We start from the raw sequence: 17,149 nt of genomic DNA on the forward strand, positions 1-17,149 counted from the left end.
TTATTAGTGAGTGATAATAACACCGTTTAATCTCCACACACTGACCGACAGGTGTCGAGTGATTTTCTTGTGGCGGCTTCGGGATTGTCAACTATTAGAGAGAGATGACGACACGTGTCCTTAAATTACCGGTTATGATACGAATTTATTATTCTACCCCTTTAGGCTTTGGTCAAGGATGTGGTTTTTTTGGAAAGTTATTTAGCGCTCTCGTTGACGTCCTACTTACCATTATTTACATAATACAAGTGCAATGCACATATGATAATTGTGGCCTGAGGGGAATATCATAATTATGATTTATATAAGGTTATGTATCTACAAAGATGTACATTAAAATAAATCTTGGTATCATAATGTAGGACCTGATCATTTTCCAAATATTCCTAGCTATAATGTGTTTTCTTTCATTTTTGTTTAATCGTTTTCATTGGTTGTGGTCCTTGTGGACCATCATTATATGTGTTGATTCTAGGGTTTTCTACTGCATCTCTTTGTTCTTTTGTACACGAAGAAGACAGTAGATAAAACGTGAAGTTCTTTCCTCTAGACTCTAGTTCATGTCGAGATTAGTTTTCGAAACAGGTGTCATATGAAATGAATTTGTTACAATTTTAAAGTTTTTTTCTGTAATTAATGTTTGAAAATAACATGTAAAATATATATATATATATATATATGTTGATGAGGGATGAGCTGTGTATATAAAATTCGATAAAAACCTAAAGTTCCTTTGTCTAATGAATCGATATATTAGTTTCATGCATGGTTCTATACAATATAGGGATCATATCGAGAATATGTATTTTAGGATGGTTGAAATGATAAACTATGATTCTCAATGTACTGATCAATGAGAGCATACATCATGCATCAAAGAATTTCCGGTATATCTAGGCGACAAGTTTCACGAATTTAATTTGCGGTTAACCAATGCATGAGGGCCGACTGGCTGAGCATAGTATTGGGATTAATCTAAAATCATGTATATCAATTGTCAATTTGTCGAGGAAACAATTTGGATGGTTAGCAGCACACATCTAGCAATTAGGAACTTTTTGATTTCTTAAATATATTTATATAATCGACCAAGAGAGGGAAGACACGTGCATAGGCTTTGTATAGCTACGAAACGTATGTACGAAAGTGTATACAAATCACGTACGTATATATAAATCATTGAAGATACGTATATACATCATCACCACACCATACAATATAAGTTGTGTTCAAATTACTTTATAATACCTTTTTTGGTCGAATTTTAACTTTATAGTACTATTATCTACTTAACTTTTTATGGTTATCACGTTTATTATGAGGTAGACAGTATTAAAACAATTCTCTATTGACAAGTGACAATCATTACAAAATCATGCTATCATTAAGTTGATTTTTTTTAACAAGTATTTAAAATCGAGTGGTGATGCATACACAATACCAAAACAAACGAATAGAAAAATTATAAATTCATGATGCACTTTTCAGGAATAAGATTAGTGATTTAAAAGCACGGTAACGAGTTTAGTTTGATAAGGTCATACAAAACTAAACCGCGATCCAAAAGTTTATTAACTTTGGTTTCACATGGAATTTTTATTTTGAAATAGTAAGAAAAACAAAATCTGAAGGAAAAGTAAAGAAAAGAAACTGCATTCAATGACCCAACAGGCCAACACGATGCTCTTTCCTCCTCAGCCACCAGAAACATTTGGGCGGCTCTCAGCGTCTGTAATCCCTACCCTCTCTCATGTGGACATTTTCCTCCTTATAATTTAAAGTATATCATTTTAGTTTTGAAAAATACTAAAAGAAAAACTAAAGTTGCACTTCTGCTTGATCTACCAGATAATGTTTTTGATATCCCGAATTACCAGTTTTCCATCATATTTCCAAACTCGATTCTCTTTATATAAACGGAAATCGATCGAGCCACTAGTAAAAATTTGTTACTTAATTCATGTATTTCTTGCAAGTTACTTGTTATTACTTTAACCAAAAGTAAAGCTTGTCATTGAGAACTAAATGAGAACAATTGTTGGAATATGTTGTTTGAAGCAGTCTAATTTATATATATAACCGCACTGACTGGTGACCACAGTCAATAAACTAACTACACTCCAACTGCATTTCGTATTCACCACAAAACAATGTGCGACTAGAGCAGTTTGGAAAAAGTCGATCGCACTCGCCATGCACTCGAATAGCTTTCTCTCTCGTAGGCCTTAAATAAACATATATCCATCAATTTAATTACTACTAAGTAACTTGCTTGTGCATATTTGTATAATTGTATTCACGAGACTGCTTCGTGGCCTTCTTTTCTGCCTTCTCTGTTGCTTCTCGTCAATAATTTATCTGAGACACACATACACTTGCACAAACACATGAAGAGAGGAAGTATTAAAAAAATATACTATTATTGCTGACATGCATGGAAAAAAACAATCTTTAATATAATTTGATATTCCTTATATAAAAATCTGATGTTGTTGAATGGAGTACAGTAGCATTTTCAATGATGCCAGTTTTGATTGTTTAATAATTTCTGATGCCATTATTAATTGAATCTCAAATGATGTATGTGATATTATGGAGAAAACTTAATTTTGTGTAGTATACATGGACATACAAGTATACAAATGGAGCCTTATAAATCAAATTAGAATTATGATAACAATTGGGAAGAAAAAGAAATCCTAACCCTTTCAAAATAAGAGGTACATATTTAGTTTAACTTTTTTTCTCTTTTCTTTTTTTTTTTTGTTATCCCTAGCTAAGAAGCTGAGCTCAAGGAAAACAAATTAAACGTTATAATTAATACTTTTACACAATGAGGTATCCCCTCAAGCATTGTATACTTTTGCTTCATGTTTTGATTGTAATCAATGTTTCTATTGGAGTTGTTTGGATTCTGTATGATTTGTAGCTAGGAACTACATGCAATCTGGTTTATTGTTTGTGTGCGGATACCAAAAGACTCATAAAACAAATCAACTAACAAAAAGAAACAAGTTCATATGAGTTTTAGTCATTATCTTAATGGTGCAGCTGGAATAAACCTAAACAATGCTTTAATTTGTTGAAATAATTGCATGTTCTCGTGCTAGTTTAACAGGAAGAAAAGAGAGAAGCAAAAACAAAAACAATCACAAAGAAACAAAAAAGATGGGCAGGCGTTTGCTGGTTCAGGTTCTATTACATGATGACGTAATCATGGGACCCACTTAGGATATTCCCTCATACTTTGGTAGGCGGTGTCTTGCCACTGCCTCCCTAGGTGGGCCCATTTCCGTCGCCAATAAAAGTTTTAATTACCAACCAATATTCGAGTATATTCTTCTTTTCCTAAATTACGATACTCTAATCAAACATAATTATCATTAATTCAGGTCGTATTTTGCTAGTCCGTTTTGAGATGATTGCTGACGATAATTCACAAAGGGATAATAACGACGTAACTAAATCAAAGAATGTAAATTGATAAAATTTCATCGAACAGAGTAAAACACACGCTAATTAACAACACATCTTTCTTGATTAACAAAAAAAAAGCACACGCTATTCTCATTTTATTTATTTTCTGTAACGTTACTTTTCAGAATTTCCGGGTGCTGCTTAACTACAAGTTATTTCCCAAACTACTTTTTTTTTAAGAGATTGGATTTCACCTATCAAGGCACACATATTAAAAAACACACCTGTTTGTTCAAAAAAAAAAAAACACACCTAGTTTAGTTACCGAGTTACAGTTTTTTGGGTTAATGTTTCGCACCACATGACACATCCACATGTCATGTAACTTGCTAGAAAAAAATTGTGTTATTGTTTCATCAATTCATCATCATTGTCATTATGAATCAAATTAATCCTTTGTTTGTGGAAAACCAGCAAGAAGTATACCGTGTGACATAATTGCACGTCAAAGCCAAAACAATAACATGAAAACTGCATGCAGGTACATTACTTGCAATATGAATTATCAATAACTTATACAAAATGATTTATTTTTTTTTGTCCTTAAAAACACCCCGAACATACCATCATCTTGTCTGTGATGCAAGCCTATAAATCCTTTTTTTTGTCTTCTTCTCCTCTTATGACGAACAAAGACGTTTCGACTGTCACTAGACAACGACAAACCCGTAGACATTCAAATAATGCTATAGGTTTGATACTTCGATTCGTATATTTAGTATTTGATTTCATTTCCTGACAGATCATATTACATCCCATTTTGAATGGAAATTGATTTGCGCGCACAATAATTTTCCAAAAGTTGTTGGACATTTACATGGTCCAATCAAAACACGTTTTATCATTACATATTTACGGTACATATTTAATCTACTCGTATTGTTCTTAATTATGACTTTATTTTTAAAAACTCGTAAATACTGCGGCCTTGCGGGTTAATTATTTATATGTGAAAAAAACACACTCTGTCTACCAACAAAAAAAAACAATCATATCAATATATAGTAATATCTGAATACTAAAAAAATAACAATTATATAAATATGTGCATATATATAACATCCACAAAATATTGCTTCTATAATATATATGAATCATGCATGTCATTCATTCAAATGGGTTTCGTTTATTTCAGATATGATTTAGAAAGAAAACGCCGAATTGTTGATCATAGATAAAGGAGGTTTGTATTGAGTTGACAGAGTTTTATTTTTTCAAAAAATTGTTTTTCTTTCGTCTAATTTTTGGTGGACGAGATTGGAGAGAAATGGATTGATTGCAATGGCAATAGCATCGGTAACTAGCGGACAAGTGGCTTCACATGGAAGCTCTGCAAAAAATCAATAATGGTGTATGTTTGGTTCTAACCTACAATTTTTTATAGGTCATTGATTGTGATAAGACATCAAACAAACGAAAATTATTTTTAACGAACTTAACTAACAATAGTAAGACGGTTAAAAGTTAGTTCATGCGAGCGGATTATCATTATTATGAATTGTTTTGAAATTATTTATAGATATAGTAGGACACTCACACTCTTCCTTTTTTTTTTTTTTCACAGAATTTCATTAAAAACAAACATCTGTTACATAGGCCATTTGATTACATAGTTTTGCAAAGTAGTTCTAGCCTTTTTTGCTAAACTATCCGCATCGTTATTAAGATTGCGTTTGATCTGCTTGAAAGTAAAACCATTTTCCTGCGCTACTCTTCTAATATCTTGTAATGACATTGCACAAGGAAGATGTCGAATGCATGTTGGATTTGCTGACTCTTGATAATTAATGAGAGGGCCATAAATAATGCCTGAGTCACCAACAAATTTAACATCTTTATAACCAAGTCGTCGCAGATCAAAAATAGCAATGCGAAGAGCTTCAGCCTCTGCATCGTGCGGCGAGAGAGTTGGAGGGATAGCTCCAGATCCTGTGAGAAGCTGTTTACCATTTTGATCATATAGGATCCATGCTATTCCGGTTGCTTGTGTTCTTGAAATCCAGGATGCATCAGTAAAACAACATAATTGCACATTGTCTTGGAAAAGTTGTTGAGAATTTTCATACCTCGTACTTGAAATCATTGCTAACTCAACCTTTGTAGCTTCCATTGCATCCTGCCATAGTTTAAAATCAAGCAACGCCTTGTTAATTATATCAGGTATGAGCCATCTTCGAGCATTGAAAATAAGCTCATTCCGATTTTTCCAGATTCTCCACCCCATCATATGAAATAGCATCATTGCAACAGGATCATGAGCATTTAAATCCTTAAAGGTATTATAGTTTTCATAAATGTCATGAGAATTCAAATACCCAGAAGTAGGAGAATTCAATGGTGTGAGATCCCAAACCTCTCTGCTAACACGACATTGGAACAGAAGATGATTGACTGTTTCCTCTTTTTCTCCACACATCTGACATGTACTATCGGCAAGAATATTTTTTTGTGTAAGTTGCTTTGCCACAGGGAGAGCGTGATGAAAAGACCTCCACCAGAAATTCTTTATTTTCGGAGGAACATTCTGCTTCCAAAGGAATCAGTACAAATGTGTTGGGATATTAGATGACTGCCCTCGAGTACTCCTTAGGAGATTGTAGCCCGACTTGACTGAATATCCTCTATGAGATGTATGTATCCAGCTGATATCATCCATTGTTCCAGATAGAGACGGCCTAATTAATTTAATCAACGAGATATCAGATGGCTCACATAGTTCTGCTAACTTCAGTTCATTCCATCGATTAGTTCCTTGAACAAGAAGGTCTTTAACTCTTAAATCTGGGTAAGTTATGCTCCAACTCCAGCAGCAGGCATAGATGGATTAACAGGTAACCAAGGTTCATGCCATACTTGGATCTGACTTCCATCTCCTACAGACCATCTAATTCCTTGTCGTAAAAGATTATTTCCTTTAAGGATACTACGCCAAGCAAAGCTACAATTCCATTTCTGCTTTGCACTTAATACTGATGTATTAGCGTAGTACTTAGATTTATAAACTCGTGCTAACAAAGAATTTGGATTTTGCATTAATCTCCAACTTTGCTTTGCTAGCAATGCAATGTTGAAATCTTTAAAGTCACGAATACCTAAACCTCCTTGACTTTTTGAATCCGTGACTTTATTCCAAGCGATCCAATGCAAACCACTCCTATCCTGCTGAGTAGACCAGAGAAATTTCCTCATAGCTCTTTCCATTTGCTGAAGAATTTTTTGAGGAAGCATAAAGCAACTCATCGTATAAGTAAGAAGAGCTGTGATAACAGATTTTAAAAATATCTCTTTACCAGCAGGAGAAAGGAACTTGGTATACCAGTTTTCCATTTTTCTTTCAATTCTTTGGGTAAGATAGGCAAAAACATCATTTATATTCCGTCCAATATACTCAGGAAGACCTAAATACCTTCCAAATCCTCCCACTTTACTAATATGAGTAACCTGAAGGAGGTAATCTTTAAGAGCAGGGAAGATACCTTTTGAAAACATTATAGCTGACTTTTGGAAGTTCACGACTTGCCCTGAGGATTGCTCATAGATTTTTAAGAATTCCAACAAATGATCGCATTCCTGAGCTGTAGCCTTGCAAAAAAGCAAAGAGTCATCAGAAAATAGCATGTGGGTGATTGCTGGCCCTCCCCTACTTGCTTTAAAACCTGTAATAAGTCCCTGCAAAGCAGCTTGATTAAGAAGATTGGAAAGACCTTCAGTACATAGCAGGTATAGATAAGGAGACATGGGATCCCCTTGTCTAATACCGCATGTCGGGGTAATAAGCTGAGACGGATCCCCATTCACCAGGATTGAATAGGTTACTGATGTGATACATTTCATAATCCAAGTACACCAAACCTCTACAAAACCCAGTTTTCTCATAATTGCCTCAAGAAAGGACCATTCAACCTTATCAAAAGCCTTAGTTATGTCCAATTTAAGTGCCATGAAAGGATGTGATCTCTTACGAGTATGCATAGAATGGATTAGCTCATGAGATATCAAGACATTATCTGTGATTAGTCTGCCTGGGATGAATGCAGTCTGATTTTCTGAGATAATACTATGCAAAAACGGTTTCAACCTCTCAGCTAAAACTTGAGATAAAATCTTATATGCCACGTTACTAAGGCTAATAGGCCGGTAATCCTTTACCTCAGTAGGATTTTCTATTTTTGGAATTAAGCAAATATGAGTTCGGTTCAAAACTGGGTCTAATTCAGCAGTTTCCATGAAATGCTTTATAAAACATACCACACCGTCTTTAAGAGTTGCCCAGTGGTCTTTATAGAAACCTGCTGTGAGCCCATCTGGTCCTGGAGATTTGTCAGCGTTCATTTGTTGAAGAGCTTGGTAAACTTCAGACTCCGTTACTGGTTTGGTAAGTGAAGCATTCATCTCATCAGTAACTCTTGGTTGCAGAGTCCTAAGGATTGCAGTATGATCACCTGTCCTTCGAGATGAAAACAAAGAAGTATAATAGTCAATGATAAGCTTATGAATATCTCCCTGACTTACATAAACAGTTCCAGAGGCATCAGTAAGAGAGGTAATTCGGTTAAGTGATCTTCTTTGCTTTGCTCTCGCATGGAAATACTTAGTATTTTTATCCCCCGCTTGTAACCATAAGACTCTACTTTTTTGTCTCCAATATTCTTCTTCCATTCCATAAGCCTGCTCCAGTTGTTGTTTTATATTGCCAATGACAGTGAAATCTAAGAAGTTAGCTTCATAGGCCTGTGCAAGTAAAGCTTTAAGCTCATGAATGAGTTTTTGCGTATTAGTTAGATTTTCTGATTTCCACTGAGAAATCTTCTTTCTACATATCTCTAAAGCTTTACCAAAGTTCTTACTCTGAATGTCATGGCATCGTTCACTCCAAATCTTTTTTACTTCCTCTTTCAAATATGGATTTAACCTCCAACGATTATCATATCTAAATAACTTATGCCCCTTCCATTTTGATGTTTCGGTAAATAGAATTAGTGCCCTGTGATCAGAACAATGCCAAGGAAGGGTTTGAACATAAGCTGTTGGGTAAATATCCAACCAATCGCTAGTAGCAACAACCCTGTCTATACGTGTTCGTACAGTATCATGATGCCTATTTCCAACCCAAGTAAACTTTCCACCAAATGTTTTAACATCATGCAAGCCACAAACTGAAAGCATTCTTCGAAAGTTATAGAAAGATGATTCTGACCTGGGAGCACCTCCTTCTTTTTCGTGGGAATATTTTATATCATTAAAGTCTCCTAGTGCTAGCCGTGGCTTGCTGCTGTAAAAACCTGCTTGTACATCAGAAATCATGCGGTTCCATGGGATGTTTCTCTCTTTCAACATAGGGTGACCATAGATATAAGTCAAGCAAAATACATTAGCGCCATCACAAATATACACATCTGTATTATACAAGGAAGAGGTTCCTACGATTAGCTCTATATGGACATCCCAAAAAATGGCTAACCCACCGCTAAGCCCATTTGCTGGTAACACAAAAGAATGGGCATAATGTAGATCCTTACATAGATTTTGAACAACACTATAGCGGTTTTTTTTTTCAGAGAGGACCATAATATCAGGTGTAAAAGACTTCCTGATATCAGTAAGATATTGAATTGTCAGAGTGTTCCCCAGCCCTTGATAATTCATGTGAAATATCTTCATTTTTGCTGATTTGGTGGTTTGTGGTTGACCACCAAACCTTTATCCTTCTCTGTGATGGTGATTGCTTTCTTAGAGGTAGAAGGGTTTGTCATGGGATCAGCTTCAAGTGCCTTTCTCTTGATCCCTTGTTCAATGACTCCCATCTCTATATCAGCAGAATCAAGATTAACATTAGTACTTGATGAGGCTTATGTTGGATGCTGTGGTGGAGGAGCCGGGGGAAGAAGATGGGGAGATTTCAGATTCTTGGAATAGCACCAGCAGTCGTATAAGCATTTAGACCTGCAATGGCTTGAAGTCGGTCAGCAGCTGTTGTAGAAAAGCTGGTTCCAATCTGCATCAGCTGATCAATCTGAGGAGGGAGACTTGGAGCTTTTGGGTAGACTTCAAAACCATGCTTTAGACTTCCGCAAGTTGTGCAGAATTTTTGGAATTCTGCATAGCGAAATTCCAATTCGACCGGTGATGTGTGTGGCATGATCTCCACCTGACGGGCCAAGGTAATGGTAGAATCCACATCAAAATCAACTTTAACCCAGGCTTCAGGAAGATGGTTAACAGTTTGTTCGATGATAAGAACATCATCAACATGTCCCAATTTAGATCCGATGCTATTGACGATACCCCGACGACGATACATAGCTGGAAGCTTGTTGATTTTGATCCATATAGGGAGATGACGTAGGAAGTTTGGGTATCCCATATTACTCCAACGATCTAGAACCACCATCCAGCCTCTGTAAGTATAAGGACCACCTTCGAGTACTGTTAAGAGATGATGCTCCTTTTGAAAGTAGAAATTATCAGTATCATCATCATTCACTTGTCCTTCAACCTGACCGAGTAAGCTCCAAGCTTTGGGCATCAAAGCTTTTATCCCAGCGGGGTTTTGGTGAGCAGGATTTAGTCCTTTAGCGACCAAACAGAGACGGTGATCTCTTTGAAATTCCAACTGAGCATCTTGATGAACCTTCCATGCTGATTGATCTGCCCCAATTTTGAGTCCCTGTAAGACTTGCCACAGCTCCTTTTGAGACTCCATAGGTTCGATAGCTGCCATAACGGAAGAGAAAATAAAGATTTTGAGAAGATTTACTCCAAAAATTGGAAGATTTGATCGACAGAGTCGAAGTTAGGGTTTTCGCGATAAGATCGCCTCGAAATCGTCTTTCTCTAGAGTTTTCGCGAAAAAGTCTTTTGGGGCTCACACTATTCCTTTTTATAACCACGGGGATTCCGTGAATTTAAAAATGATGTGGAAAAGACCAACTATTGATTTTACTATTTGTTTTTTTTTGTTTTCTCAATTACTATTTGTTTTAAATACTAATAATAAACACCGACTTGGGTTTTCTCTCACGTAATTAAGGTTGCTATTTGGAGCATTTTAGGCGTATTATATGGCGATAGATTACAAAATAAACATTAGATGAAAAAGAAAATTAATAATTTAGTAAAGAAAAGAGTTCTAATTATCCAAAATCAAAGTTAATTAAAGATACTGTAACTTAAATAAGAGTAATCAAATTTGTTTGTTCAGTCAAGTGAGTTCGTCGCTTTGTTAATCTAGGCCACAGATTAATTTCCATTATACATATTCTTTCATTGCCTACTTATTGATAGAACGTGTCTTCAGTTTTTAAATTAATAAGAGATTGGCTGCAGGTCTGAGTAGTTCTTTTTTGTTATACTATGGGTCTCTAATTGACCAGCCAAAATACTCTGTAGACCTAATTAGTAGATTGATTAAGTCTTATATGGACATCTCGTGCAATTAGCCAATTATTGTATGTGTATCAGGATCATGTGGATAAAACCTTAGCTTCACATGTGTCGCAACTCTCAATTAACTATTGGATTAGATATTTTCTGGACTTAGTTGGGCTCAGCCCACAATGTTTAGAAAGACCCATTCTTTCATTTGTGAGAGGAAAACAAAAACGATTTAGTGTCGAGCTAATTAGCGTCCTATCAATTTGGCTCACATCTTATGGACTTGTCGTGCGTTTGGGTGAATTGGAATCATGTGGTATATGTGTGGACGCGTGAGGGAAAGAAAGGTCTCTTGTCTTAACTCTCAAGTGGTAAATTACAGGCTTATTTTTTCTTGAATTGAGCTGGACTCACAATGGAGCCCATACTAATCGCTAAAACCTAATGCAATTATGGTTTTAGGAAAATAAAAGAATTCTTTGCGTTGTTAGTAATTTTCAACAACTAAACCACCAGAGGCAGAGATTGAATTCAAGTTTATACGTTTTGCTATATAACATCATTTGAAAAAAAAAAAATTTATTGTATATATTTTTGTGTCAACAAGAATATATAATATGCACGTATCACCCGTAACGCATGCTTTCTCTAAAGCTCGAAAGAATTCAGTGATCCAAAAACACGTCAATTTAATGACAAGGGAGAGCAACTAGCGAACCTGCAATTATAGTATTTTACGTAGCACAATCACTTTCTCTGTCTCCAAGTACTCCCTTTCTAGATGTCCACGTAGGAGTGCAGAATTATCACGTCACTTGTAACGTATATGACTTTCTCTGTTGACGAAAAAACGTACATTCTTCTCTTCATTCCGTTTTTGTACCAGAACCTGAACCTTGTCTTCTTATTGAAGCTTTTTCTATCACAACATATTTATTTATTATTGGAGCTAAAAATGGACCATTTTTACGTCCAAGATATAACTGAACTTAGTAGAACTTATATAAAAGAAACTATAGTTGTAGAAGTGAACAAGCTTGAAATAGACTCCAGTTTTTGATTTTATCATTGCCATCTTCAAAATCTTAATTATCAATGTCTACTAAACTAATATGATTCCTAGACCAAGAAAAAACAAATAGGAGTCTCCACTAAATCTTAATTTTTGTTTTCTTCTTACGTATGAAATTTTAGGACAAACATTCAGTTGCAGCCCTACTTGCTTACTTGAAATTTAGGTTTTATTGAGTGTAGTTCAGATTAGTTTTTAATTACTCCAAATAATTTTTATTTTCATTTGAAATTCGAAATTTTAGAATTATCTTTTAAATTTGATAATTATCTTAACTATTTATTTGTTTTTTATTCCTTAACTATTTATTTGTTATTGTTGTCAACTACAGTACTTTTTTTTTCTTTACCAATGTCAATACTCAATAGTACTTTTTATCTTCTGGGGTTGGTCAAGTCAATTGTTTTCCTAATATAAAAATAGTTTTCATATTTTCCGTTATTTCGACTGCAAAAATTTGGTTTAAGAAAAAAAAAAAAACAAAAGAAGAAAACAAAACTAAAACCCCAACTTAAATTGTGGAAGTCATTGGTGCTAATGAACATGAAGAGGTGAGGGCTCTTCACAGCCATTCAATCCCATAAAACATTTGCAGAGAAACTCAGGTCGCCTTCTTCAATTTGTGCGCCCATCCATGGCTTCCAGGATTGCTGATTCTCTCTTCGCATTCACGGTACTCTTTTTAAATTCTTAGCCACAAAGGTTTCATTTTTCGCACGCTTCTCCATTGCCCATCTCTGCAACTTGAGTTTCCCATCATCAATTTGTTTCTTTGCTATTGTTTTCTCAGGGCCCACAACAATGTCTTCCTAGGTTTCCTAAGGTTGCTTCTGCTCGTGTTTCTCCTGGTACTCTTCTTTCTCCATAAAAACCCTCTTTTTTTTGGGAGGTTCAAGTTAACTTGTCTACACTTATGGAGTTTCAATTGAAGGAATCAATGACACGATCGATTCCTTTTGTTATAAATAGAAAAAGGAGTGAATTTGGGGTTTTATATGTTTTAAGCTCTGCAAATGTCTTGTCTTTGATAAAGCCTATAAGAACTCGCTTGTGTTCTTTGGCTTGCAATCAGGATAAATCTGTTTGTTCTTTTGGCATTAATGAGCCTAAGGGCTAATGTAGTGAATCTTTCTTTTGTAATTTCGTTGGTGGATGCATACAGGTGTGTATGCTGTGAGACCGATTGATCTTCTGTTAAAAGGAAATGCGCACCGGCGAAGAAGATTCGTAGCTCCTGCAAAGAAAAGGATTGGATGCATAAAAGCGGTTTCTGTTCCAGTCGCTCCGCTTTCAGCTGACAGTGCAGAAGACAGGGAGCAATTAGCAGAGAGCTATGGCTTCAACCAAATTGGAGAAGACCTTCCTGATAATGTCACCTTAAAAGATATCATGGATACACTTCCAAAAGAGGTTATAGCTTGTTCAATAAGCGTTTCATGTCATTTCCATGGATCTTCTTCTTACTCATTCTTTGGAATACGGTCCTTCTCCAGGTGTTTGAGATTGATGATGTGAAAGCTTGGAAGTCTGTGTTGATATCTGTGACTTCCTACACTTTGGGACTCTTCATGATTGCAAAAGCGCCGTGGTATCTGCTTCCGTTGGCTTGGGCATGGACAGGAACTGCAGTGACTGGGGTAAGCTCTCCTCTACTGTCTCTTCTCTGTGTCAACCTTGTTTCTGTTTTCTAACTGGATTTGTCTTTCTTTAGTTCTTTGTGATAGGTCATGACTGTGCTCACAAGTCATTTTCAAAGAACAAATTGGTGGAAGACATTGTGGGTACTCTAGCCTTCCTGCCACTTGTCTATCCGTATGAGCCATGGCGGTTTAAGCACGACCGTCATCACGCCAAGACCAACATGTAAGTGTTTCTCACGTTCCTAGACTTTTATAGATATTCACAATAGGATAAGAGATGAGAAGTCTTGATTCCGCTTTGTTCTCTATAGGTTAGTTCATGACACAGCTTGGCAACCAGTTCCTCCAGAGGAGTTTGATTCATCACCGGTGCTGCGAAAGGCAATCATTTTTGGATATGGCCCAATTAGGCCTTGGTTGTCCATAGCTCACTGGTATATATAGAGATTAAGCTTTTACTATTACGCATTGATCAGTTTGTTCCATTTCATTTTTTCTCTGTATATACCTGTTTACTTGACGATGATAAGCATTCTCTTCTGACAGGGTGAACTGGCACTTTAATCTGAGAAAGTTCCGAGCAAGTGAAGTGAATAGAGTGAAGATAAGTTTGGCTTGTGTTTTTGCCTTCATGGCCGTTGGGTGGCCGCTTATTGTATACAAAGTTGGTATATTGGGATGGGTCAAATTCTGGTTGATGCCATGGTTAGGCTATCACTTCTGGGTAAATAAATGCTTCTCTCTCTCTTATGCTTTTCTCTATTCACTCTTTTTTTGGATATAGCATCATAAGCCAAAATGGTTAAAGCGTTTATTGTTTCTCTCTATAGATGAGCACGTTCACGATGGTTCATCATACGGCTCCACACATTCCTTTCAAGCCTGCGGATGAGTGGAACGCGGCTCAGGCCCAGCTTAACGGGACTGTTCATTGTGATTATCCTAGTTGGTAAATGCATCTCCACCTGCTAAGATGGTTAAGTTGGTATTCTCTGAGTTTTGATATTTTCATATATGAATCGATGTTTCTGCGTTGTGACAGGATCGAGATTCTCTGCCATGATATTAACGTACACATACCACATCACATTAGCCCAAGAATACCAAGCTACAACCTCCGTGCGGCTCATGAGTCTATACAAGAGAACTGGGGAAAGGTAATAGCCGCTTTCTTATCCCACAAAAGCTGTAAGCTATACATACGAATGATATGACAGTTATCTTTCTTTTTTCTTTGCTCGGTGTTGTTTGCAGTATACAAACTTGGCTACATGGAACTGGCGGTTGATGAAGACGATAATGACTGTGTGCCATGTCTATGACAAAGAGGAGAACTACATTCCTTTTGACCGGTTAGCCCCTGAAGAATCTCAGCCAATAGCATTCCTCAAGAAAGCAATGCCTGACTACGCAGCCTAATTCGCTGTGGCCTCTGTATTGTGGTCTTTTGAAATCTCAGTATTTTTGTTTTGCAATCGCCAATGTTATATGTAAGCTTTTCAAGCGAGAGAAGCTTCTCTAACATTTTAATCGCGCTTTATACTGTATCACCTTTTATGAAACTTATGAAAAAAGAGAATATTTGAAGAGGTAAACATGAAGACTCGTATTGTTATGCCTGCAATATTTACGGGAAAGTGATGGAAAAGACCAAAGGAAAAGTGAGAGGTGAAAAGAGGAATAGTTTCTTACATTGAGAAAAGAGTTCTAAAAAGCAAAACGCAAAAGTAAACTTACGTTTATATCAATATCAATATCAGTTCACAAAAAATGTTCAGTTTCTTCTCTTCTCTATGTTTATATTCTCTTCACTACTACTACATTGCCATTCTCTCATATTATAAAACAATAATATACCTTATCTAGCAAATATATCCATAATTAAATCAAAATGATTTTTGATACACAAAAGACGGTTTATCAATTATCATTATCCAAAAGAGAGAGGGAGATATTTTGTTTCCTCTTATCTTCAACTTGAGAAAACAAAAGATGGTTTATCAATTATCATTATCCAAAAGAGTGTTTTTATCCTAGTAAAACTTACGAGGTTCTCGGAAATTTAGGGTTTTGCTTTTTTCGTTTTCCTCTTATTTGGATTTTTCTAAAAAAAAAAAAGGTGTCTGGTTGGATCTAAGTAACTTACGGTACAAGTAACTTCAAAAAACATATGCAAAATATGAGTGTGTAATTGCGTATGTATATTTAATGCATTGTAATGTCTATTAACTATTAAGAAAAGGAAAATAATATAAGGTCGGTCTCTTTTCTCTCTCCACCCTCCTCTATATATACAACACATGTGCACACACTCACAATCACAAAATCATCCGTTTTCACCAAAGGAACCCTAAATCTCTTTCTAAAGCAAAAAGAAAACCCTAACCGGTCTCTATTATCTCTTTCAACTCCTCAACGTACAATGGAAAAAGCTTCTAAAATCTGCTTCATCATCGTCCTCTACCTGTTGATCAGTTGCTCTGCGTTGTCTTATGCGGCACGTATTCGTTTTACTGATACTGTCAACAAAAACGACCACAACTCAAGATATAATCACAAGCGGAAAGTGGCACGTGATCCCTACTTTGACACGGTTGAAGATGATGTAAAATACATCGAATCCGAGCCTTTCCCGTATCCAACGATGATCCACAACGTCGAAGAGTCTCTTATCAGAATGCAAGATTTTTAGATCGTCAATGAAGCCAAGATCAATGATAGTAAAGACGACTTTTTTTTTTTTTGTGAAAACATGATGATGATGTTATAATAATTTCCTTTTTACAATATAAACGAGTTATTGTATTTGTTGGATGATTCTATCTATTTTTTCGGATGTCTATAATTTTACTTAAGCTTTATCTATATATACTTACTATAATGTCTTTAATTTATATCCTAGAATTGTTTCAATTTACACGAGCTATAAAACAAGTTCTAGATATTGCTCAGCATCCAAAATTAATGTATTTAATAAAAAAATTCAATATTACGACATAAACCAAAAAGATTTATGAAACACGCATGCTATGTAACAACTATAAAACATTATATAAACAACTACTGTAGACGACAAAAAAAAACAAACTACTGTATCGCTCCTAAAGTCAACTAGCCAAACTACTGTATCGCTCCTAAAGTCAACTAGCCACATTAATTAGCAAAGATTAGAAGCTCAAAATATATCACAAAGTTAACCGCATAAGCACTACATATCCGGTCGATAGAGTATCAAAATGTGGTTGCTGTTTCTTCTAAATTATAAATATTGATAGCTTATAAAAAATATAGATGGATTAAATGACGAATCACTTTAAAAAAAAAAACAATTCTTTATGATTTGTATCATGTAACTTCAATCTTCTTACGCACATCCACTACACCAATGAGCAAAAACATGATTATTTATGTTTTGATATATTGTGATGGTGTTTTCATTCTGGCTAATGAAACCAATTTGCTTGTAGGAACTAGGAAGCTTAGAGGCATAAATACGCCGGGTAAGGTTACCATTCACTGAAGTCATGACGTCCCGAGTCCAGACTCTAGAGCATCCAATTGACTCAGATCGAGACTCCAATTGACC

General features: G+C 35.6%; 1 protein-coding gene across 1 annotated transcript; it reads left to right on the forward strand.

Annotated features, from left to right (window-relative positions):
- The first annotated feature begins 12,433 nt into the window (after positions 1-12,433).
- LOC18030854 (omega-6 fatty acid desaturase, chloroplastic) lies at positions 12,434-15,184 on the forward strand. The gene is made up of 10 exons (XM_006412584.2): positions 12,434-12,596; positions 12,714-12,771; positions 13,086-13,333; positions 13,417-13,560; positions 13,635-13,786; positions 13,875-13,997; positions 14,110-14,287; positions 14,394-14,512; positions 14,606-14,720; positions 14,818-15,184. The coding sequence occupies exons 1-10, from the start codon at positions 12,558-12,560 to the stop codon at positions 14,980-14,982; spliced, it is 1,341 nt and encodes a 446-aa protein (XP_006412647.1). The 5' UTR covers positions 12,434-12,557; the 3' UTR covers positions 14,983-15,184.
- Positions 15,185-17,149: the final 1,965 nt, after the last annotated feature.

Source organism: Eutrema salsugineum, unplaced genomic scaffold (assembly GCF_000478725.1).
Source record: "Eutrema salsugineum unplaced genomic scaffold, Eutsalg1_0 scaffold_1, whole genome shotgun sequence".
Taxonomy (NCBI): domain Eukaryota; kingdom Viridiplantae; phylum Streptophyta; class Magnoliopsida; order Brassicales; family Brassicaceae; genus Eutrema; species Eutrema salsugineum.

Excerpts from the sequence above, each read along its gene's own strand:
- LOC18030854 (XM_006412584.2), top strand. The coding sequence starts at position 12,558 with ATGGCTTCCAGGATTGCTGATTCTCTCTTCGCATTCACG. Across the intron at positions 13,787-13,874 it reads CATCACGCCAAGACCAACAT|GTTAGTTCATGACACAGCTT; the intron begins GTAAGTGTTTCT and ends TGTTCTCTATAG. Across the intron at positions 14,721-14,817 it reads TACAAGAGAACTGGGGAAAG|TATACAAACTTGGCTACATG; the intron begins GTAATAGCCGCT and ends TGTTGTTTGCAG.